General features: G+C 42.2%; 1 protein-coding gene across 1 annotated transcript; it reads right to left on the reverse strand.

The window, feature by feature from the left end:
- Positions 1–413: 413 nt before the first annotated feature.
- Positions 414–24,166, reverse strand: LOC124003665 (DENN domain-containing protein 2D-like). The gene is made up of 14 exons (XM_046312164.1): positions 23,756–24,166; positions 16,496–16,594; positions 14,731–14,876; positions 14,425–14,537; positions 13,631–13,700; positions 13,449–13,526; positions 12,538–12,678; positions 10,364–10,512; positions 10,058–10,229; positions 9,285–9,335; positions 8,922–9,003; positions 4,576–4,815; positions 4,178–4,240; positions 414–1,131 (listed from the first exon to the last, which is right to left on the reverse strand). The coding sequence occupies exons 2-14, from the start codon at positions 16,584–16,586 to the stop codon at positions 1,097–1,099; spliced, it is 1,431 nt and encodes a 476-aa protein (XP_046168120.1). The 5' UTR covers positions 16,587–16,594; positions 23,756–24,166; the 3' UTR covers positions 414–1,096.
- Between the last annotated feature and the right edge of the window lie 1,153 nt (positions 24,167–25,319).

Genomic DNA, 25,319 nt, shown 5'->3' on the forward strand with positions numbered 1-25,319 from the left:
ACAAGTATTGTAAATTGAACAAATATTTTTTCAGCTTATTATCGTACACCTAATATGTTCCCCCTTTTGATGCTCATTATATATTAAGGTTGAACCAAAAGATTACATGTAACAAAAATTAAATTGAATGAAATAAAAATGCATGTTGATGCTAATATGTACAATATTCTATTATGTTTCTATATGATAATAGTGTAATATATTTAATATGCCATATAGTATTTTGTAACCGTTTCACTACTTCATTTGAATTGACTTAATCATTATGACACCTCTCACTATTGTCATTGGTTACACTAATTGCACTGTTTGTCTACATAACCTGGTTCAAGTATTCATGACATTACCCTGAGAAAGGCACAGTGATGCCGAAACGTTGATAAATACACATTAAATTGCTGGGAGTTTATACATGAGTGTGAGACTTACTTTATTTTTTTACACATTTTTACCAGAAAAAACAACAACATGGAAATGTCCACTCTACCCAAAAATAAAACCAACTAAATCCAGCATTACTGCAAAAATGGAAGAGGCAAGTGGAAGTGGAAAAAGGTAAGGAACTTGGCTGTTTACCCTGCATTAAAGACCAACATTGGTTAAAGACAATTCTGATTTTCAAAAAAGTATATCACTTGTATTTAAGAACCAAAACAAGGGACAACTGTGCCATATACAGTAACAGACAAAAGTTGACATATCTACTCATTCCAGGATTTCTTTATTTTTACTATTTTCTACATTGTAGAATAGTGAAAACATCAAAATAATAATAATAAATAATCATGTAGTAACAAAAAAAGTTAAACAAATCAAAATATATATTTGAGATTCTTCAAAGTAGCCACCCTTTGCCTTGATGACAGCTTTGCACACTCTTGGCATTCTCTCAACCAGCTTCACCTGGAATTATTTTCAAACTTTTGCTTTTTTGTCTTGAAGGAGTTCCCACATATGCTGAGCACTTGTTGGCTGCTCTTGCTTTACTCTGAGGTCCAACTATTCCCAAACCATTTCTATTGGGTTGAGGTCAGGTGATTGTGGAGGCCAAGTCATCTGATGCAGCAGTCCATCACTCTCCTTGGTCAAATAGTCCTTACACAGCCTGGTGATGTGTTTTTGGTAATTGTCCTGTTGAAAAACAAAATGATATCCACATTAAGTGCAAACCAGATGGGATGGCATATCGCTGTAGAATGCTGTGGTACCCATGCTGGTTAAGTGTGCCTTGAAATCTAAATAAATCACTGATAGTGTCACCAGCAAAGGACCCCCACACCATCACACCTCCATGCTTCACGCTCTATCGGCAGGACAGAACAGCAGCCTCTGGTAAGACATATCTGTAAACAATAGCTGGTGCATGATATCTAAGGAAGAAGTCTCAAGGTTTTGCTCACCTGAGGTAAAGTATCTCATGATAAGCTGTTGACCACACCATCGACCTAGAGTTTATCTGTATTTTTCGTAGCTGTCTACAAACCACCACAGACCGAGGCTGGAACTAAAACCTCACTCAATGAGCTGTATTCCGCTATAAGCAAACAGGAAAACGCTACCAGAGGTGGCGCTCCTAGCGACACCAGGATGCTGTCTTCTAGGCAGAGTCCCTCTGTCCAGTGTCTGTTCTTTTGCTCACCTTAATCTTTTATTTTTATTGGCCAGTCTGAGATATGAATGGTAGTGTAGGTCCTAGAGGCTTCTAAACAGCCTCTATCCCCAAGCCATAAGACTCCTGAATAGCTGTCACGCCCTGGCCTTAGTTATCTTTGTTTTCTTTATTATTTTGGTTAGGTCAGGGTGTGACATGGGGGATTTATGTGTTTTAGCCTGGTCTAGGGGTTTTGTATATTTATGGGGTTGTTTCCTTTCTAGGTAGTTTTGTATGTCTATGTTTGCCTAGATTGGTTCTCAATTAGAGGCAGCTGTCTGTCGTTGTCTCTGATTGGGAACCATATTTAGGCAGCCATGTTCTTTGGGTATTTTGTGGGTGATTGTCTTCCGTCTTTGTGTTTATGCACTAAATTGGACTGTTTCGGTTTTCACATTTGTTGTTTTGTATTTTGTAATGTTCACGCTTATCGTCTATATTAAAGATGTTGAACACTAACCACGCTGCATTTTGGTCCTCCTCTCCTTCAGCGGAAGAAAACCATTACAATAGATAATCAAATGGCTACCCAGACTATTTGTATTGCCTCCCCCCTCATGCTGCTGCTACTCTCGGTTATTATCTATGCATAGACACTTTAATAACTACCAACATGTACATAATTACCTCGACACAGGTACCCCCTGTATACAGTCACGCTATTTGCAACGGCTGTTGTTGGTGGAAGAAGAGGAGGTTCCAATGCGCAGCAAGTGTCCATATTGATAATTTATTATCATGAACACAAAATAACGAGACCGAAACAGTCCTGAACGGTGAATACAATAAAACACTGAACAGAAAATAATCACCCACAGCTCAAAGGTGAAACCAGGCTACCTAAGTATGGTTCTCAATCAGGGACAACGATTGACAGCTACCTCTGATTGAGAACCATACCAGACCAAACACAGAAATCCCAAATTATAGAACAAAGAACAGACTGCCCACCCCAACTCACGCCCTGACCATACTAAAACAAAGACGAAACAAAGGAACTAAGGTTAGAACGTGACACTATTGTTATTTACATCTTTAATTATTTGTTATTCTTATCTCTTACTTTTTGGGGGGATTTTCCTAAAACTGCATTGTTTATTAAGGGCTTCTAAGTAAACATTTCACTGTAAGGTATTTGTTGTTGTATTCGGCGCATGTGACAAATACAATTTGAAATATATTTTACTACTTTGAAGAATCTCAAATATATATTTTGATTTGTTTCACACTTGTTTGGGTTACTAGATTATTCCGTGTGTGTTATTTCATAGTTTTGATGTATTCACTATTATTAGATAGTAAAAAATCATTAAATTAATAGGTGTGTTCAAACTTTTAGTACTATGTATGTATGTATGTATGTATGTATGTATGTATGTATGTATGTATGTATGTATGTATGTATGTATGTATGTATGTATGTATGTATGTATGTATGTATGTATGTATGTATGTATGTATGTATGTATGTATGTATGTATGTATGTATGTATGTACGTACGTATGTATGTACGTACGTATGTACGTATGTATGCATGCAAATATATATTGGGGATTGGAAATGATGCAGACAATTACATTGATGGAATCTACTTTCTAGCCGCACAATTAAATCTGATCTACCCCCCAACAAATCTTATAAAATCCTATACTGTCACCCTCAGCCAGCATCACAACTGTATACAACTATTTGACATTGTACACAGTGTTATATAATTGTAAAAAATGTATTTATTCCTCGTGTCACTATTTCTATTTAAAATATTTTTTTATTTCATATTTGTATTTCATCTTTATTTAACCAGGTAGGCTAGTTGAGAACAAGTTCTCATTTGCAACTGCGACCTGGCCAAGATAAAGCATAGCCGTGTGAACAGACAACAACACAGAGTTACACATGGAGTAAACAATAAACAAGTCAATAACATAGAAGAAAAAAAGAAAAATAATCTATATACATTGTGTGCAAAATGCATGAGGAGGTAGGCAATAAATAGGCATGAGGAGTGAATAATTACAATTTAGCAGATTAACACTGGAGTGATAAATGATCAGATGAAAATGTGCAGGTAGAGATACTGGTGTGCAAAAGAGCAGAAAAGTAAAATAAAAACAGTATGAGGATGAGGTAGGTAAATTGGGTGGGCTATATACCGATGGACTATGTACAGCTGCAGTTATCAGGTTCAGATAGCAGATGTTTAAAGTTGGTGAGGGAGATAAAAGTCTCCAACTTCAGAGATTTTTGCAATTCGTTCCAGTCGCAGGCAGCAGAGAACTGGAAGGAAAGGCGGAATGAGGTTGAGGTTTTGGCTTAGGGATGATCAGTGAGATACACCTGCTGGAGCGCGTGCTACGGGTGAGTGTTGCCATCATGACCAGTGAACTGATTTAACTCTGTATCGTTGAAAAAGGACACGTAAGCATTTCACTGTTGGTCTATACCTGTTGTTTTAAGAAGCATGTGACAAATAAGTTGTTTATTTTGTCTGAAGATGCCTACATTTACACCACAAGCCCTCTCACCTCTCATTGCTTTCTCTTTCTTCTTACTCTCTTGGTACTCCGCAATTTTTTTGTGGAAGAATCCTAAATTTTAAAAAACAAACAAGACAGGTGAAAAGCAAATTAATCATTGCTAGGTGGGTAAGTGAATATAAATATATAAATAATAATATAATAATATATGCCATTTAGCAGACGCTTTTATCCAAAGCGACTTACAGTCATGTGTGCATACATTCTACGTATGGGTGGTCCCGGGGATCAAACCCACTACCCTGGCGTTACAAGCGCCATGCTCTACCAACTGAGCTACAATTTTTTATTTTTTTTGAAAGTTACCCACACATCTATCTTTGGAAGTACAAAGTTATATTGTATTCTACTACATTCTTTTCTGTCAGATAGTGATGCGGTCAGACCTTCCTGTGTGGGCCGTCTCTCCACTTCCTGTATGAAGATGTCAAACATCTGTGTCTGGATAAAACGCTTGACAAAATGTTGGCTGGCCTTGTGCTCGGAGGCCTTGCAGAAGCTCTTCTTCTGGAACACCCCGGGCTGCCTACCGCTGCTGCCTTTGACATGGGAGGAGAAGTGACCCACCGTCTTCACAAAGAAGGAGAGGAAGGCCTCCGAGACCACCTTGTTTAACTCCTCTGAGGCTAGACACAAAACACAGAGTGAAGACAATACAGACGTTTCAGTCAGGATGCTGAGGATGTGTCTATAAAAACACATGTTGGAAGTCCTCCGACAACACGCCTCTACCTTGTTCTGAGGCTGGACAAAACACGGTGTGAACAGAAGATTCAGTCAGTTTTAAAGTATTGTCTGCTATAAGACATCCTATGATGCTGACACAATCATAGGTTGGAAAGCAGAAGACAACTGTATGGCAACCACAAAACATGGTGAAAGTGTATGTGGGGTTTGGGTCTGTTTGTATGAGAGCGTAGGGGTTGAGGAGTAGCATCTGTGTCTGGATACAACCTGGTATCAGAGCATTTCGTATTATTCTGTTCGTAAATACCGTATACTCCATTTAGAATGATATGTTACGTTTCGTATGGTATGGTTTCGTGAGGATGTCCATCACCCATTTCGTATGATGTTACCCATTACAATTTGTATTATATGTTACAAATTTGCCATATGTACAATATGTTACGAATTTGTAAAAAGTATTATATGTTACGAATTCTAGCTAGGTGGCTAATGTTAGCTAGGTGGCTAATGTTAGCTAGGTGGCTAACGTTAGCTAGGTGGCTAACGTTAGCTAGGCTAGGGGTTAGGGTTAAGTTTAGGAGTTAGGTTAAAGGGTTAGGTGAAGGGTGAGCTAACATGCTAAGTAGTTCCAAAGTAGCTAAAGAGTTATTAAAAAATTACTAATTAGCTAAAGTTGTCCATGATGAGATTGAACTCGCAACTTTTGGGTTACTAGAAGTTCGCCCGTCCAACCACCCGCCTTTCATTTTTGCCTTAAGTAACCATCCGTGCTCTGAAACCATACCAAATGTAACATTTCAAACTAAAGAGTGTCACGGATTTACATACAGAATAACACAAAATGCTCTGAGACCAGGTTGCTGGATCAACTTAGGCATTGCAGTACTAGAGGTCGACCGATTAATTGGAATGGCCGATTAATTAGGGCTGATTTCAAGTTTTCATAACAACCGTAAATCTATTTTTGGACACCGATTTGGCCGAGTTAAAAAAAAAATCCCTTTCTTTTTTACACCTTTATTTAACTGGGCAAGTCAGTTAAGAACACATTCTTATTTTCAATGACGGCCTAGGAATGGTGGGTTAACTGCCTTGTTCATGGGCAGAACGACAGATTTTTACCTTGTAAGATCGGGGATTCAATCTTGCAACCTTACAGTTAACTAGTCCAACGCTCTAACCACCTGCCTCACATTGCACTCCACGAGGAGCCTGCCTGTTACGCGAATGCAGTAAGAAGCCAAGGTAAGTTGCTAGCTAGCATTAAACTTATAAAAAAACAAATCAATCATAATCACTAGTTAACTACACATGGTTGATGATATTACTAGTTTATCTAGCGTGTCCTGCGTTGCATATAATCAATGCGTTGCGCATTCGCGAAACAGGACTGTCGTTGTTCCAAAGTGTACCTAACCATAAACATCAATGCCTTTCTTAAAATCAATACACAAGTATATATTTTTAAACCTGCATATTTAGCTAAAAGAAATCCAGGTTAGCAGCAAATATTAACCAGGTGAAATTGTGTCACTTCTCTTGCCTTCATTGCCTTCTTTGCACGCAGTCAGGGTATATGTAACAGTTTTGGCCGCCTGGCTCGTTGCGAACTCATTTGGCAGAATTTTACGTAATTATGACATAACAATGTGCAATGTAACAGGAATATTTAGACTTATGGATGCCACCCGTTAGATAAAATACGGAACGGTTCCGTATTTCACTGAAACGTTTTGTTTTCGAGATGATAGTTTCCGGATTCGACCATATTAATGACCTAAGGCTCTTATTTCTGTGTGTTTTTATGTTATAATTAAGTCTATGATTTGATAAAGCAGTCTGACTGAGCAATGGTAGGCACCAGCAGGTTCGTAAGCATTCATTCAAACAGCACTTTCGTGCGTTTTGCCAGCAGCTCTTCGCAATGCTTCAAGCATCGCACTGTTTATGACTTCAAGCCTATCAACTCCTGAGATTAGGCTGGTGTAACCGATGTGAAATGGCTAGCTAGGTTTTTAAATATTTTTTTAACCTTTATTTAACTAGGCAAGTCAGTTAAGAACAAATTCTTATTTTCAATGACAGCCTAGGAACGGTGGGTTAACTGCCTTGTTCAGGGGCAGAATGACAGATTTGTACCTTGTCAGCTCAGGGATTTGAACTTGCAACCTTCCGGTTACTAGTCCAACGCTCTAACCACTAGGTTACCCTGCCGCGGGGTGCGCGCTAATAGCGTTTCAAACGCCACTTGCTCTAAGACTTGGAGTAGTTGTTCCCCTTGCTCTGCATGGGTAATGCTGCTTCGAGGGTGGCTATTGTCGATGTGTTCCTGGTTCGAGCCCAGGTAGGAGCGAGGAGAGGCACGGAAGCTATACTGTTACACTGGCAATACTAAAGTGACTATAAGAACATCCAATAGTCAAAGGTATATGAAATACAAATGGTATAGAGAGAAATAGTCCTATAATAAATAACTACAACCGAAAACTTCTTACCTGGGAATATTGAAGACTCATGTTAAAAGGAACCACCAGCTTTCATATGTTCTCATGTTCTAAGCAAGGAACTTAAACGTTAGCTTTTTTACATGGCACATATTGCACTTTTAATTTCTTCTCCAAAACTTTGTTTTTGCATTATTTAAACCAAATTGAACATGTTTCATTATTTATTTGAGGCTAAATGTATTTTATTGATGTATTAAGTTAAAATAAGTGTTCATTCAGTATTGTTGTAATTGTCATTATTACACAAAAAAAAATTATCGGCCGACCTCTTTGTTTGTACAGTATGTTTCCACAACAACACAATGTACCACAGTGTGGTATGCGAGAGCAGGGTTGGGAAGGTTACTTTTTAAATGTAATCCGTTAGTTACTAGTTACCTGTCCAAAATTGTAATCAGTAACGTATTTTTTGGATTACCCAAAATCAGCAACGTAATCTGTTTGCATTAATTTACTTTTAGATTATTGGGTTCAAATACACATTTAGAGTTCTGAATAGCCATCCACAACAACCATAATCCGTCAGGCGCAAATAGCTAAATCAGAGAATAGCAGTGTGATTCACAACAATGCGCTATGTAGATATCAATAATAAGTGATAACCGTATCGCCATAGACGACACCACTGCTCTCATCCTTACCTCCAAGCATTTTTGGATGACATCAGTCGCAACATTGGAAGACATAGCTTGGACTGTAGCCCACAAAAGCCTATTCCTGCTCTTTTCCAGCGATCCTTCATACACATTTGGTGTGTCATCATAGTGGTCTCTGACTTGTAGTCAGACATGCTCAGGTGGAACAAAAAACTTTTTTCAGTGCTGATTTGAATGTCATTGAGAAAACAGAAGTGTCAAAGATTAAAGATTACCCCCCCCCCCCCCCACAAACATCCTTTCTGAATTTAAAAAGGAATCTAGTTTTTCCAAAGAATCTGTAATCTGATTACAATATTATTTCTGGTACCGTAACTGATTAGTTACCGTCTTTCTGTAATCCCTTACAAATCCATTACTCCAACCCTGTGCGAGATATGTATATTTCTATTACAGCAATCATGAAGCCCATTTCGTTGCACATCCATATTCTTTTTCACTCATTCTTCACAGAGGATCTCAGTTCTATTATTGGGTTTGTATGGACCGTGACGCTAACTTATATGGTTCGATCTGTCAGTCTTAGCTGAAATCTAATTACAAGTCTGAGTCACTCTTTATTTAAGGGCTCGATAGTGTTTGCCAGCTGAGAGTACTTGTGAACCAAGCGCAAACCGATTTTACCTGTAGCACGGAAATGTCGGCAGTCAGAGGTCAACAGCGCGCTGAACGATCGGTAGACGAACGGGAGATCCTTATTTGGTGTGACCTGTGAGACCCTTAACTGTTTACTGGAACCTCTTAAAAAGCCAATTCAGCCCAATAAACAAGAGTGAAATCCCTGGATGTGTTGATAGTACAAATTCCCTCAGATTGTGTTTGGCCCTAGTCATCAGGTATCTACGTCGTCATAACAAAATGGAGGACGGGTCCACTCACTGGAGTTGTCTCTTCTGCAACACAAGGCCTGGAGAAGCTCCTCCTGTAGTTTCTCTGGTAGGATGGTGCTCTCGTCTCCTATCTGTGCCAGAGAGAGAGGATGCACACACAGACAGGAACCTGAGAGGTTGTTGTCAGACCAGTGGTAATGTTTAGGTATTTCTGAGAACACACACACATTTGGCCAGAGAGAGAGAAAAACATTGAATAGAACTGGTCTGAACTGCACAGACACACACACACACAATACAAAATGAGAATCATGTGGGGAGGAGTGATACTAGTTTACTGATATGATTGTGTTATGATTATTTCTGTATGTTTGTTTCTGAACCCGAGGTGGGAAATACGTGCAATACTTACACAGGTTATGAAGGTTCTCTCTGCTCCTTCTGTCAGATCCACAATGAGCATCTGTTTGTAAGACAGAATAACACACATTAAGACAGATCTGCATGTGTGGGGAGAGAGAGAGGACACACACACACAAATAAATAGACAAACATAAATCTTCAGCGAGTGTGTATTTTCCATAGACTGTAATCGTGTTAGTAGTTGCTTAACTAGTGTCACTGGATAGCTTCCATCTGCAGCCTGTAACACAGTGTAGAGGCCAGAATGCCTTAACCCAAACACACCAGTAAACAGATAGTAAAACAACTGATTGTTCACGGCACTCAACAACTGCCCTTAAAAAGGCATACTTCAGCATCTACTTCCCCAGAGTCAGATGAACCCACAGATAACATTTTTATATCTCTGCGTGTAGTTTGAAGGAAGTAGCTAGCGTTAGCATAATGATTGGAAGGTTATGGTAACTGCTAGCATGCTAGTAGATTCCATAGATTTCCAGTCACTGTGCTAACTTTGGTTAGCGTTGGCTCATGAAACAACCTCTAAATTTGTTCATATTAGACATAAAAATGGTATTAATGAGTTCCTCTGACTCTGGGGAGGTAGATAAAGGGTTTCATTGCCAAAATCCCAAAGCATCCCTTGAAACTTATTGGGAAAAATAAAAATGGCAATTCTGGCTTTTTTCCCCAACAAACAACTCATCATCACAGTGTTTTCTTTAAGCTGACATATACACAAACACATTATTCTGCTCTGCCAGACACAGAACACACACTCACATCGCTCTGGTCGGTGACATCATCCAGTTTGCTCCTTTGGACACCAAGTAGGTAGGGAGTGGGTGCCATGACGACATCAATCAGCACTGAGGGAACGATGGAGATGAAGGTGTGTTGCCATGTGAACGGGTAGAGCAGCGCCGCAACTGCATGCAGCACCTGAGACAGGGTACTGTAGGAGGGGAAGCAGGTACAGACCTCACACCCATTCAACATGCAGACAACAGGCCTGCCCATGTCCCAGACAACCCAGGCTCAGTGATGTCCTTTTTGGGGTTAGGATTAGGGTAGGGGTTAGGGTTGTACCTGAGTTCTTCAGCCATGAAGATGATTCGTCGTTCAAGCACGGTGGACGCAAACACCTTCAGCACCTCCTCATTTGTGAGACAGTGGAACAGTGTCCGGAAATCCACATGCTCCAACCATGAGTCCAACGGCCTCGTCAAACTGATGATCTGGAGACGCACAGGGCAGGGGCAGAGCGACAGCAGGTCTTCAGTGTGTGTATACATTTGTGTGTCTGTATCTTAGTGCCGTAATCTAAGATGAAGGTCCTGATCCTAACGCTTTACCTGAAGCTCTCCCGCACTCTGTTTGTGCCATTGTGTGTGTGCACATGTGCTAGGGTGTGTGTGTCAAGGCAATTATAGTAAACTAAAACGAATCATGAAAAAACAATTTAGTCAAAATCAGGGGGTAAAAATCAAATGGGGTTGTGATGGAAAATGTTCTGTTTGTGCTTTTCTAATAACCAATTTCTGTGTTCATGCAAGTGACTGACTATCAGTATCTGCAATTTAATGAAAAAATCTCATTTTCAAGGTCTCAGCTTTGGAGAGAAGAAGCCTTGTGAGGTATTGGTCTGTCACATGCATGAACCTAACTTTAATGATGAATGATGACTAAGCTAAATCATGCCTTTGTAACATGCCTGTAAACAGTATATAAGAGATCTAACAAGACTGCCCCAATAGAGCTCCTGACAGACGTGTACTATGGTGCATCACGTTTGTTGGAACCTCTCCAGTTAAATTAACAGTTACGATCTACTTCCAAGTGTATAATTTTTTTTCTAATGGGGTTTTCAACCTTCTGAATCTGGCAGGTCACATTGAGACTGATTTTAGATCATTAAAAAAAAGTTAGACGGTTGCCATGAGCAACGCCACAGATATTGGGTGTGTTAGGGTGGTAAAGGTTAAAGCAGCAGACTGTATGCAAAAGTCAAGGAGTGAAATTGGAGGAGGTGCATCGGTGATCCCCGAAAGTCGGACACTAATGTGGTTTTCCAACAGCCAGGCTCAGATCAACATGGTAGTGTTGCCATCGTCTTTAGAAATGTCGAAATAAACATGTATCTAACCCCTATATCACACATGCTGTACTGACATGATATAATGTGCATTGTAAAATAAATGAATGAGAGCCTTAAATATCACATTTATTTGTATGTATCCATAAATTGCGGCAAATTGGCTCCCATTTCAATCATGTCTTTGTTCGCGTGGGTCAAACAAAAACATCCTAATGACTGGTTGATAATACAGCCTCCCACAATGCAGGCGATGGCTTCAGGATGACATTAGTGAAGAGCAACTGCAGAAACCTATAGTTGACCGCAGTCAAACCTTCCAACCTACTGTTAACTTTGTGCATCCACGTCATCTCACTGAGTCTACCTTTAAACCTAACCTATGACCTGACCCGTCACTATGTATTACTGCTACCAAGTGGCAAGAAGTGACATTAAAAAACACAAACTATACAACACATAAACGTCTCCCAGCCTCCCAGGCACAGGAGGTTGGTGGCACCTTAAATTGGGGATGACGGGCTCATGGGAATGGCTGGAGCAAAACCAGTGGAATGGCATCACATGGTTTGATGCCATTCCATTTGCTCCCTTCCAGCCATTATTATGAGCCGTCCTGCCCTCAACAACCTCCACTGCTCCCAGGCATTTGCTACTTTCTGTCACTAACACTAAAACTAAACAATTGAAATATTTTTATAAAACTTTAAATAAATTAAATCTAGTAAAGGGGATCTGAAAACTATCTTAAAACTAATATATATATATATATTATATATATATATATACAAATAAAAAACACATTTTAACAACCTTGGTGTGTGTGTGTGTGTGTGTGTGTGTGTGTGTGTGTGTGTGTGTGTGTGTGTGTGTGTGTGTGTGTGTGTGTGTGTGTGTGTGTGTGTGTGTGTGTGTGTGTGTGTGTGTGTGTGTGTGTGTGTGTGTGTGTGTGTGAACCAAAGCCTGGTTCCTCTCTAGGTTTCTTCCTAGGTTTTGGCGTTTCTAGGGAGTTTTTCCTAGCCACCGTGCTTCTACACCTGCATTGCTTTCTGTTTAGGGTTTTAGGCCGGGTTTCTGTACAGCACTTTGAGACATCAGCTGATGTACGAAGGGCTATATAAATAAATTGGATTTGAATTTAATTTGTGTGTGTATCGATACTCCATACCTCTGTTCCAGACTCTGGAATGAAGCTCTTGATCTTGACAGTGTTTCCAGGAGCGGGGAACGGCGCCTCCCTCAGGCTTTGCATGAATGGATAGATCATCGCCATAGAGATCTGTCGGCGCTTCTCCACCTCATCAAAGATCTGAAGCACACATAGATATAGAATTATAAATCACCATTAAAACCATAGTAGCCCTCTGTTGCGGGAAGACAGGCCTCCATATTAAGCATACCATTTAGAATGTACCATCAGGTTTAAGTGTATTGCAAATCAGACTTATGATCGATGCTTTATATTACTCATCTAGCTGATAAGGTTGTCATCTAAGTTTGTGTGTGTGTGTGTGTGTGTGTGTGTGTGTGTGTGTGTGTGTGTGTGTGTGTGTGTGTGTGTGTGTGTGTGTGTGTGTGTGTGTGTGTGTGTGTGTGTGTGTGTGTGTGTGTGTGTGTGTGTGTGTGTGTGTGTGTGTGTGTGTGTGTGTAGGTAGATGAGTGTCTCTCAGGTTGTAAAGTTATAAGTAGTTTATCATAAACAGACTATCAGGTACCTTTGGAGCCTAATAAAGTAGGGAAATCATATCTCCCTGTGTCTGAGCAAAAGGTTAAAAGGGCAAAACTAAAAACAGCCGGTTTATCATCCTCTCACGCACGCACACACGCACACGCACACTTCTGTGCTGTGCACCCAAGTAGACGCACTCAGATGCCCACATAAATACACAGACAAACTGCTGACAACTAATAGACTCCTTACCTGCCTCAGCAAAGATAATCTACTGTAAGGATTAGAAGACATCCTCGCGGAATGAGACCATCAGTTCAACACACTCAGTGTCTGTGTATGTGTGCGAGTGTGTGTGCATGCGTCTGCAAATGCATGTGTGTGTGTGTTACATTGGCCACCACGCTCACCTTAGAAAAGAGTCCAAAGCAGGCCACCCGGCTGATGATGCAGTAGGCCTCCGGAGCCCGCGCCCCTTTGCCATGGGGCTGTAAGAAAACAGTCAACGACATCATGTTCATGAGAAACAAGAAAACACAATACCAATTCTCATGTCCTATCATAAGAATCACACCATGGATGATCTATTTACCAGTAACCTCCTGCAGTAGCCATTCCTCCTACTGCCGTCGACCTCCGTCAGAACAAAGGAGAAGGTCTCACTGCAAAAAGAGAGAGCATAGAGAGAGAGGGAGGGAGAAACAGATTAGCAAAGTGAACCTGCATCTACTCTATCAACACGTGTTATATCCATCTTCAACCAAAACTGTTTTCCAAAAGAGAACGTAGGATAAAGAAAAACGAGACCACACAGAACAAAGGTCTCTTCCCCCCCTATCTTATAGTGGACGGTTCCTGCTTCCCTATCGAACATCCTGCTAGTCAGTGGAGCCAGACAGGAAAGCAAGGAAATGGAGAGAGAAGAGAGGTAAGAACAGATTGTAGAGTTAATGACAGTAGGTAACCTGGAGACTGATTTGCATTGGTGTCCAGGTGGAGGAACAGAATCATAGAGGAAGCACTGACTGGCTTAAAGAAGGGATCCATTGTAATGAAAATAATACGGCCATTTCTTCTGGCTGTACAAAATAGTCTCTCCTCTCTATTCAAACCTATTCTCTGGCAGATGAATAGAACAGACAGAGAGATGCATCTGCTTTCTGGGTCAAAGTGAAGTTGTTTGCAAGATATGATGCTTTGCAGTTTGCAAACTTTGCACACAAACAACACATACACACACAGATATATTTTCAGCCAAGTGTGACTCTGAACGTGAGAGAAAACAATCAGTAAGGTGGGGGGGGGGGGCAGAAACAAAGAGACGAGCACAGAGAAAGAGAGATGAGGACAGTGACAGGTGGAGAGAATATGAGAGGTGGCACGTACCTGGGGTATTCAGTGAGGGGGGCCCAGTTGACCCCCTCTGGGAAACAGAAAAGGAGGATGGCTTTCAGGGACTTCTCTTCTTCCTCTCTCTGTGAGAGCTCCATATTAGCAAGCTACAACACACACACATTTTAGAGTGTTGCTCACTATGTGTGTGTGTGTGTGTGTGTGTGTGTGTGTGTGTGTGTGTGTGTGTGTGTGTGTGTGTGTGTGTGTGTGTGTGTGTGTGTGTGTGTGTGTGTGTGTGTGTGTGTGTGTGTGTGTGTGTGTGTGTGTGTGTGTGTATTAAGTCAGTGTCGGTATGACCTTGGGAAACTGATATGTGATCTGGGGTTCATACGTCCCTTGCCCCCTCTTCTTCCCTAAGCTGACCACCAACAGGTACTCAAAGAAAGAGGTCACCGCGAGGGCTGGGGCAGTAGGCTGAGGCAGGGTCAAATCCCTATCACTCCCTAAAACACAGACAGAGAGGGACAGTCAACTAACTGTGGCTTGGAATGGTGGTTCTCATAAATGGTCTAGGAGGACCATGAAATAGTTTTCGTTCCAAACTCCACATGGCTTGGAACAGAATAATTTTATTTTGGTATTCTGCTAGTCCAGTAGGCCAAAGTAATTTGCTATATATCATGCATTGATGACCATGGAAGATGTGAGTGAATATTTAAGTTAGGATTCAGCGCTATACTAGTTTAGGCGGATGCCTATACAATGATTTATAGATTAAAACAAAATACTTAAGGCCTCCAGAGTGGCACAGCAGCCTAACCAGAGCACAGCAGCCGGCGTCACTACAGACTCAAATTCGATCCCAGGTTCTGTCATTACCGGCCGTGACCGGGAGTCCCATAGGGCGGCGCACAATTGGCCCAGCAACGTCCGGGTCAGGAGATGGTTTGGCCGGAGGGACTTTACTTGGCTCATCGCACTCTAGCAACTACTTGTGGTGGGCCGGGCACCTGCAGGCTGACTCGGTCATCAGTTGAACGGTGTTTCCTTCGACACATTGGTGCAGCTGGCTTACGGGATTAAACGAGCAGGTGTTAAGAAGCGCAGTCTGGCGGGTCATGTTTCGGAGGACGCATGATTCGATCTTCACCTCTCCCAAGCCCGTTGGGGAGTTGCAGCAATGAAACAAGATCATATTCACAAAATTGGGAGAAAAAAGGGGGAAAACATGTTTATTTTAATTTTATAAAAATAACACTCCAAAGGAAGCTAAAGAGCTAAGAGGAACAGTGTGTGAACCAACAGAAACCACAAGAGGAGAAACAAACACAGAGAAAGGATAGCAGGAAGTGCCACTGACAACGGCATCAGTCTTACATAAAGGTGGTTTTGGCATGTGGGGTAGAAGATGCCAGTGAAAGCCTGAGAATGAGGATTTGTTCAAAAGAGAATGTGACAATTCCCCTTGTTACTTGTTACCCACCAGTGACCAGTGACAGTTGTGTGACAGTTCAGGTATGACTGTGCTACTAGCAAATACTTCTGCTAGTCTACCATGTGATCACCATGGTAACACCAGTTAAGCCCCAATTACAACCAGTAAGCTAGATGGTCACCGACATAACGGTGTCCCTGATGACTTGACATAGCAGATGATATGCACTGTCAAATACCAGGAGCTGTGTCTTTTTTTAATACTAAACCATGTCTAAAAGTACATTATAGAAAATATCCAGCAGGGTCCAGCTTATCCTGGCTACCTCTCTTAAAAGACAATCTGAATTCCTCCCATATCTCCAGGATTAGTCTAAGTGAATTTCTGGAGGGAGAAAAATGTGTGTTTATAAGGAGATGTCGTTTTGTGTTTTAGGAATCCAATGTGTTTGCCCGGATTGAGAGCGAACAAAGCAGTCAAGGCTAAATCTTTGTGTCTGCTTGACAGGCGTGTTTAGCTGATGATCACGATGATACATGCTTGCCTCTTACTGTATGTTGGTGTAGAGATTTGTGATGAACCTTTCCCAATGACGTCTAATGTATGTCCTATACACCCTTTGGCTCAGTTCCATTTCACCAAAAGGCCCAAAATGGAATGAGCCCACTTTGAAAGAAAAACACTCACGGTCTCTGTGGAATTTATCCTGGAGGGTTGAAAACATGGAACTGAGCCGTTTCATTGGCCCATAGTCCCCCGCATCAACCTCATTGGACATCTTGGCACCTGTTGAGGAAGGAAGAGAGGCGAGTAATAAAGTGGATGAGAGGATATAAAGTACCACGTTAGCATTGTGGAAACCCCCAGGATTTCCCACACAGCTTCTTACACTTATCCAGATGTTTACGATTAGAAATTGCCTTAATAAAGAAAGTAAGGAAATAAGGTCTTGTCGTGAGTAATAGTAGGAAGAATGACCCTCACTTTCAAAGTGAAAGTGACCCGCCAGACTGCGCTACTTCCCCCCCTTTGAGCTCAGACAATAGTTGGAGGTTAAGAGGTTGACATGAGGAAAAGTGACCAATCAGTCATTAAGAATGTGTCATCTCCTGTTGATGCCCTCTACAGACTGGAGGTATCACTCCTTGTGAAGACGTTTTAAAGGAGAAAATAGTCACTGACATTTTTATTTAGAAATACAAGAGGTGAATGAGACAAAGGGAGAGAAAGACTGAAGTACTGTACAGTACTGTACAAAAAAATAAGTTGAGAGAGAGCGAGAGGGAAAAAAAGGAACTTGAAAACGAGGTAAGAAAGACTGGGTGAACTACTGCTTAGACGAGTGTTGAATGATGGCGCACAGCACAACACACTTGCCACTTGTTCAGGCTCTAAATGACCTCTGAACCACAATCCCTCTAATCAATTAAGCCAGCACAAAAATGTATTTCAGAGAATTAAAGGCACACACTACCAGTCAAAGGTTTGGACAAACCTACGCATTTAAATTTTAAAAATATATTTTCTAATAGTGAAGACATCAAGACTATGAAATAACACGTATGGAATCATGTAATAACCATGATTGGTTATGAAATCAAAATATGTTTTATATTTGAGATTCTGTCATCTTGCCTTGATGACAGCTTTGCACACTCTTGGCAGCCTCTCAACCAGATTCATGAGGTAGTCACCTGGAATGCATTTCAATTAACAGGTGTGCCTTGTTAAAAGTTGATTTGTGGAATACAGAAGAAATCACTATTTGTCTCCAGTCCACCTGGCCGTCCTGCTGCTCCAGTTTCAACTGTTCTGCCTGCGGCTATGGAATCCTGACCTCTTCACCGGACGTGCTACCTGTCCCAGACCTGCTGTTTTCAACTCTCAAGAGACAGCAGGAGTGGTAGAGATACTTTTAATGATCGGCTATGAAAAGCTAACTGACATTTACACCTGAGGTGCTGACTTGCTGCACCCTCGACAACTACTGTGATTATTATTATTTGACCTTGCTGGTCATTTATGAACATTTGAACATCTTGGCCATGTTCTGTTTTAATTTCCACCCAGCACAGCCAGAAGAGGACTGGCCACCCCTCATAGCCTGGTTCCTCTCTAGGTTTCTTCCTAGGTTTTGTCCTTTCTAGGGAGTTTTTCCTAGCCCCATGTCACGCCTTGGTCATTGTATCTTGTGTTTTTGTTATATGTTTGGGTAGGCCAGGGTGTGACATGGGTTTATATGTTGTATTTTCGTATTAGGGTTTGTATTAATTGGGAGTGTGTATTATTAGGGGTGTGTCTTGTTAGGCTTGGCTGCCTGAGGCGATTCCTAATTGGAGTCAGCTGATTCTAGTTGTCTCGGATTGGGAACCGTATTTAGGTAGCCTGAGTGCGCGTTGTATTTCGTGGGTGATTGTACCTGTCTTAGTGTTAGTCACCAGATAGGCTGTATTAGTTTAATTCGTTTGTTGTTTTCTTCTTCCGTTATTTCATGTACCGTATTCGCTTCATTAAAAGTCATGAGTAACCTACACGCTGCATTTCGGTCTGACTTTCTACAAACAACAGACGAAGATCATTACAGAATCACCCACCACGATTCACAGACCGAGCAGCGTGTGAACTGGCAGGATCTGAAGGAGGACGATATGGATTATACTACGTGGGAAGAAATCGACAGGTGGGCGGCAGACCCAGGGCGTGTGCAGGAGCCCGCCTGGGATTCCCTACAGCAATGCGAAGAGCGCTACAGGCGAATCGAATCAACGAAAAAGACACGCCGGGAAAAACGGAGAGGCGCTGGTTTAAACAGGCAGCGACAGCTAGAGCAGCAAAGGGTGGATGAATTATTTGGAGAATGGACATGGGAAGACGTATTGGATGGTAAAGGTTGTTACACTTGGGAGGAGATATTGGCCGGATGAGATCGCCTCCCATGGGAACAGGTGGAGGCACTAAGGAGAGCAGAGGCAGCGGGAGATAGGAGCCGACGATACGAGGGAACACGGTTGGCAAGGAAACCGGAAAAACAGCCCAAAAAAATTATTGGAGGGGAGCTAGAAGGGAGAATAGTTATGCCAGGTAGGAGACCTGCGCATACTCCCTGTGCTCACCGTTGGGCTAGAGAGACCGGGCAGGCACCGTGTTATGCTATGGAGCGCACGGTGTTTTCAGTGCGGGAGCATAGCCCGGTGAGGCACATACCAGCTCTTCCTATCGGCCGGGCTAGAGTGGGCATCGAGCCAGGGAAGCTTGGGCAGGCTCGGTGCTCTAGAGCTCCAGTGCGCCTGCACGGTCCGGTCTATCCAGAGCCACCTCTACACACCAGTCCTCCGGTAGCAGCTCCCCGCACCAGGCTTCCTGTGCGTGTCCTCGCGCCAGTACCACCAGTTCCTCGCCTGTTCAGCACAGCCAGTGCTTTTCTCCCCTCCTGCGCTGCCGGAGTCTCCCACTTGTTTAGCGCAACCAGAGCTGTTCTCTTCTCCTGCGCTATCGGAGTCTCCCGCTTGTTTAGCGCAACCAGAGCTGTTCTCCTCTCCTGCGCTGCCGGAGTCTCCTGTCGGCCCAGCGTCACCAGTCTGCCAGGATCCACCAGAAGTGCCAGTCTGCCAGGATCCGCCAGAAGTGCCAGTCTACCAAAATCTTCTAGATCGGCCAGACAACCTTAATCATCCAGGTCCACCAGCCAGCCAGGATTTACCGGACCCTACTACCTGCCTGAGCTTCCTCTCAGTACTGAGCTTCCTCTCAGTACTGGGCTCCCTCTCTGTACCGGGCTCCCTTTCAGTACCGAGCTTCCTCTCAGTACCGAGCTTCCTCTCAGTACCGGGCTTCCCCTCAGTACCGGGCTTCCCCTCAGTACCGGGCTGCCCCTCTGTCCCGGGCTGCCCCTCTGTCCCGGGCTGCCCCTCTGTCCCGGGCTGCCCCTCTGTCCCGAGCTGCCCCTCTGTCCCGGGCTGCCCCGCTATCCTGAGTTGCCCCTCTATCCTGAGTTGCCCCTCTATCCTGAGTTGCCCTTCTATCCTGAGTTGCCCCTCTATCCTGAGTTGCCCCTCTATCCTGAGTTGCCCCTCTATCCTGAGTTGCCCCTCTATCCTGAGTTGCCCCTCTATCCCGAGCTGCCCCTCTGTCCCGAGCTGCCCCTCGGTCCCGAGCTGCCCCTCAGTTATGTGGGGATCAGGGTGAGGACTATTAGGCCATGGTCGGCGGAGAAGGTGGATTATCCTAGGATACGAAGGGGAGGAACTAGGACATTGATGGAGTGGGGTCCACGTCCCGAGCCAGAACCGCCACCATGGACAGACGCCCACCCGGACCCTCCCTATGCTCTTGAGGTGCGTCCCGGAGTCCGCACCTTAGGGGGGGGTTCTGTCACGCCTTGGTCATTGTATCTTGTGTTTTTGTTATATGTTTGGGTAGGCCAGGGTGTGACATGGGTTTATATGTTGTATTTTCGTATTAGGGTTTGTATTAATTGGGAGTGTGTATTATTAGGGGTGTGTCTTGTTAGGCTTGGCTGCCTGAGGCGATTCCTAATTGGAGTCAGCTGATTCTAGTTGTCTCGGATTGGGAACCGTATTTAGGTAGCCTGAGTGCGCGTTGTATTTCGTGGGTGATTGTACCTGTCTTAGTGTTAGTCACCAGATAGGCTGTATTAGTTTAATTCGTTTGTTGTTTTCTTCTTCCGTTATTTCATGTACCGTATTCGCTTCATTAAAAGTCATGAGTAACCTACACGCTGCATTTCGGTCTGACTTTCTACAAACAACAGACGAAGATCATTACACCCCAGTGCTTCTACACCTGCATTGCTTGCTGTTTGGGGTTTCTGTACAGCACTTTGAGATATCAGCTGATGTACGAAGGGTTATATAAATACATTTGATTTGATTTAAAATACCAAGTCCATATTATGGCAAGAACAGCTCAAATAAGCAAAGAGAAACAACAGTCCGTCATTACTTTAAGACATGGTCAGTCAATGCGGAACATTTCAAGAACTTTGAAACTTTCTTTAAGTGGAGTTGCAAAACCCATCAAGTGCTATGATGAAACTAGCTCCAAAGAGGACGGCCACAGGAAAGGAAGATCCAGAGTTACCTCTGCTGCAGAGGATGATTCACTAGAGTTCAATGCACCTCAGATTGCAGCCCAAATAAATGCATCAGAGTTCAAGTCACAGACGGATCTCAACATCAACTGTTCAGAGAAGACTGACAGGCCTTCATGGTCGAAGTGCTGTAAAGAAACCACTACTAAAAGGACATCAATAAGAAGAGACTTGCTTGGGCCACGAAACACGAGCAATGGAAATCTGTCCTTTGGTCTGATGAGTTGAAATGTGAGATTTTTGGTTCTTTGTGAGACGTAAAATAGGTGAACAGAAGATCTCTGCATGTGTAGTTCCCACCGTGAAGCATGGAGGAAGAGGTGTGATGGTGTGAAGGTGCTTTGCTGGTGACACGGTCAGTGATTTATTCAGAATTTAAGGCACACTTAACCAGCATGGCTACGACCCCATTCTGCAGCTATACTCCATCCCATCCAGGTTTGCGCATAGCAGGACTATCATTTTGTTTTTCAACAGGACCCAATTGAGAGGGTTCGGGAATCGTTGGACCGCAGAGGGAATGAAAAGCAGCCAACAAGTGCTCAGAATATTTGGGAACTCCTTCAAGACTGTTGGAAAAGCATTCCTCAGGAAGCTGGTTGAGAGATTGCACACTCTAGGCAAAGCTGATTTCAAGGCAAAGGGATCTAAAATGTATTTTGATTTGTTTAACACTTTTTTGGTTACTACATGCTTCCATGTGTTATGTCATAGTTTTGACATCATTATTATTCTGCAAATAGTAAAAAAATAAAAAATAATAATAAAAGTTTGGCTGGTCATGTTTTGGAGGACACATAACACGACCTTCACCTCTCCCGAGCCCGTTGGGGAGATGCAGCGATGAAACAAGATCGTAATCACAAAATTGGGAGAAAAAGCTATGAATCCTACTGTTATTCTTAGACATTGTTTTATTGACGTGATCAAATAACACAAGCATAGACAGGCCAAGAGACCAAGAGTGTGCAAAGCTCTCATCAAGGCTGTCATCAAGGCTACTTTGAAGAATCTCAAATATAAAATATATTTTGATTTGTTTAACACATTTTTTGGTTACTACATATGTTATTTCATAGTTTTGATGTCTTCACTATTATTCTACAATGTAGAAAATAGTCAAAATAAAAACCCTTGAATGAGTAAGTGTGTCCAAACGTTTTTTTAAAACTCAGTACAGTCCTGTACAGTAAAATATAGTTCATTATAGGACATAGTATAGCACACTGAGTTGAGCACACTATAATGTACTGTACTCTACTAAACTACTTTACTGTAATGTCCAAACTTGTGAAACATAAAACATTTATGATTGGTTCAGAGTTGGTCCGGTCCAAACAAATTTGGTCTTGTTTGGAGGCAGAGCTCATTAAAATCATAGCCAGTGTGTAGAATAATACCCACATATGCAAAGGAGGATATTGCATATTTCTACAGTTGTGTACCTATTTAGGATACATCCCTATGAAGAGAATGACATTCATATACATAATTATGCATTTCTATGTAGCACAGTTCAGGGATCCATGATGAAATTCCATTACCGCAATTCTGTTACCGGGTGTCAATCTACTTCACTGTAGTTCAATAACAAAAAGGATATGTTTTCAAACTCAAGATGTCATGTCATAGCTGACACCCCACCCCATTCTTTCGGCAGACATCTTTGAATCTTAATTCAGAGCAGATATTTAAGACTTCTTGGGAAACCATTGCTTCAAAAACGGAGGGAGATTTTCCCGAAATTCTGTTACCAAACATGCATCTGCACAGTTCTTCCAGTAAAATGTGTTTTTGTAAATGTCTGTGTCAATTGTTAAAAGTAGTCCTTCTGCCTTCTGCATGGAGTTGTGTGTTAAACTTTGAAATCAATGTTTTCTTTGGGACACTTTTTTTCAGTGAAAAAATCTGAGTTTCGGCCCATTTTCGTTACCGTGGAATAGCCCAGATGTTCCCCTGCTGCCGCCAGATGGCGCAAATGACAGACGACGTTGATGACGGCGCCATCTGGCATCAACAGGGCTTGCCAGTATGTATGCTAGATAGTTGGCAAAACACCATTAAAATGTTTGTCCATATTTTCTTCCATTTTGAAAACTAGCTAGCATACAGAATAACTTCCTACAAAATGTGTCCTACCTCGTCCGAATACAGTGACTAACAGAACACATACCATCCCCTGCAACAGGCGTGTGGGGAAAAAGTTTTTGAAATGTACCATTCCAATCAAATCTTGCAGCTGGTAGACAGACGACCATTTAAACGGTTTTTGCAATACAACATTCTCCAGACCTCCAGGCACGACAACGAAGTGATTTTGGCAGTATTGCAACAAGACTAGCCCATACACAATTGCCAACAGTTGGAGTATTGCTGAGTACAGAAAATATAGGCCTATGGAGTACCACAGTATGAGTCATAATACCCATAAAAACTACATTTTCGAATTGAAGCATGAATAGAGGTGAATAAATTGATGTCACCTTTACAAGAGAGATTTAAGTGGTTATCAAAACGTCACGCCAGGTTAAGCCTACACAAAACAAATTCCCTATGGGAAAATGGATGTTGGAAAAACGATTGGAACTATTTCCCATTTCATGGGTATTGTGACACATCAACGGTGGTGCTTTATAGCCCATTATAACTAATAATTTGTACTTAAATGGATAATCCATATAAACTGATGTGAAAAGGTGTCGCCTATCTGTGTTTAAGAATGCTCATAGCCTTCTGGAATTCATCGGGATATCAAAAGAAGAAACCTTAAGTTTAAGTATACAACAATTACAGCAAGAAAAACGGAAACAACAGTAATATCAATAGCAAATACTCACTTTTCGCAGAATCTTTCAATAAGTAACCTAAACTCCCCTAAACATTTTAGTTGCTCTTCAATGTAGGTCTTCTTCCAAACCAAACTCACAAGCAACCTCGCAGCCCGTCGTTCAGTTGCCAACTGGAAAAGAGCGGGTGGCACAAGTAATCGATTTCCTGGAACCATTTCTATTCCACCTCAGTGGAAGATGTGCCGCATTCTGCGGGTGAACCGGAGGGACACTGGTGGAAGACAGCTAGCTGGACTCTACTCTCTTTATCTTCCAGAAACTAGATGAGTTACTTTGGTTGCCGGAATCGCGTGAGTTGCCTGTTAGGTATATTTATTGAAAAAACAGAACCAAGTACAGGTTATCTAGGCGACAATAAAATGTATTTTACAGACACCATCACTTACGTCAGGTGCTTGGCCAAAGGGGAGGGGACTGACGCGCTCTTTTCCTTTGCTCCTGGAAGCCTATTGTCTTATATTTGTCATCCCTTCTTGCAGTCTTTGAATATGATGAGAAGGTATGGGCCTAATATTGATCTTGGTGCCATGACTGATTTCTCATGTATGTTCTCATATTACTTGACATGCATACAACAGTCAACAAGTAGCCTAGGCTATGTTTCTCATGTTCCTGGCTGACTTTTTTTGTGTTCAGGTCTCCCTCCAACCATCATTTTCTAGTCATGCTAATGGATCAAAGACTGTAAATTAATATCATAGCAGCAAGGGCGAATAGGGTCATCTTGAGACTTTTTAGAGCAATTGTTCCCCCTGGTGGAAAATATGAGGATATATGATAGGAATGCAGGTTACTGTGAGCCTGTCCAATTACACAAATCAGTGGTGTAAAGTACTTTACTTTACCATTTATATTTTTGACAACTTTTACTTGTACTTCACTACATTCTAAATAAAATACTGTACTTTTTACTCCATACATTTTCCCTGACAACCAAAGGTACTTGTTACTCTTGAATACATCTTCCACTGCCATCTGTACTATTGGCCAATGTGCAATCACTGGAAAATAAAATGGAGGATCTACGATTATGAATATCCTACCAACGGGACATTAAAAACTGTAATATCTTATGTTTCACTGAGTTGTGGCTGAACGATGCCACGGATACTATAGAGCTGGCTGGGTATTCCATGCATCGGCAGGACAGAGAAGCTATGTCTGGTAAGTCGGTGGGCGGGGGTGTGTGTCTATTTGTAAATAATAGCTGGTGTGTGATTTCTAATATTAAAGAATTCTCGAGGTATTGCTCGCCTGCGGTAGAGTGCCTCATGATAAGCTGTAGACCACACTATCGACCAAGAGAGTTCTCGTTTAAATTATTTGTAGCCATCTATTTACTACCACAAACCGATGCTGGCACTAAGACCGCACTCAACAAGCTGTATAAGGCCATAAGCAAACAAGAAAATGCTCATCCAGAAGCGGCGCTCCTAGTGGCCGGAGACTTTAATGCAGGCAAACTTAAATCCATTTTACCTAATTTCTACCAGCATGTCACATGTGCAACCAGAGGGGAATAACTCTCGACCACCTTTACTCCACAAACAAA

This window comes from Oncorhynchus gorbuscha, linkage group LG18, assembly GCF_021184085.1.
Source record: "Oncorhynchus gorbuscha isolate QuinsamMale2020 ecotype Even-year linkage group LG18, OgorEven_v1.0, whole genome shotgun sequence".
NCBI classification, from domain to species: Eukaryota; Metazoa; Chordata; class Actinopteri; order Salmoniformes; family Salmonidae; genus Oncorhynchus; species Oncorhynchus gorbuscha.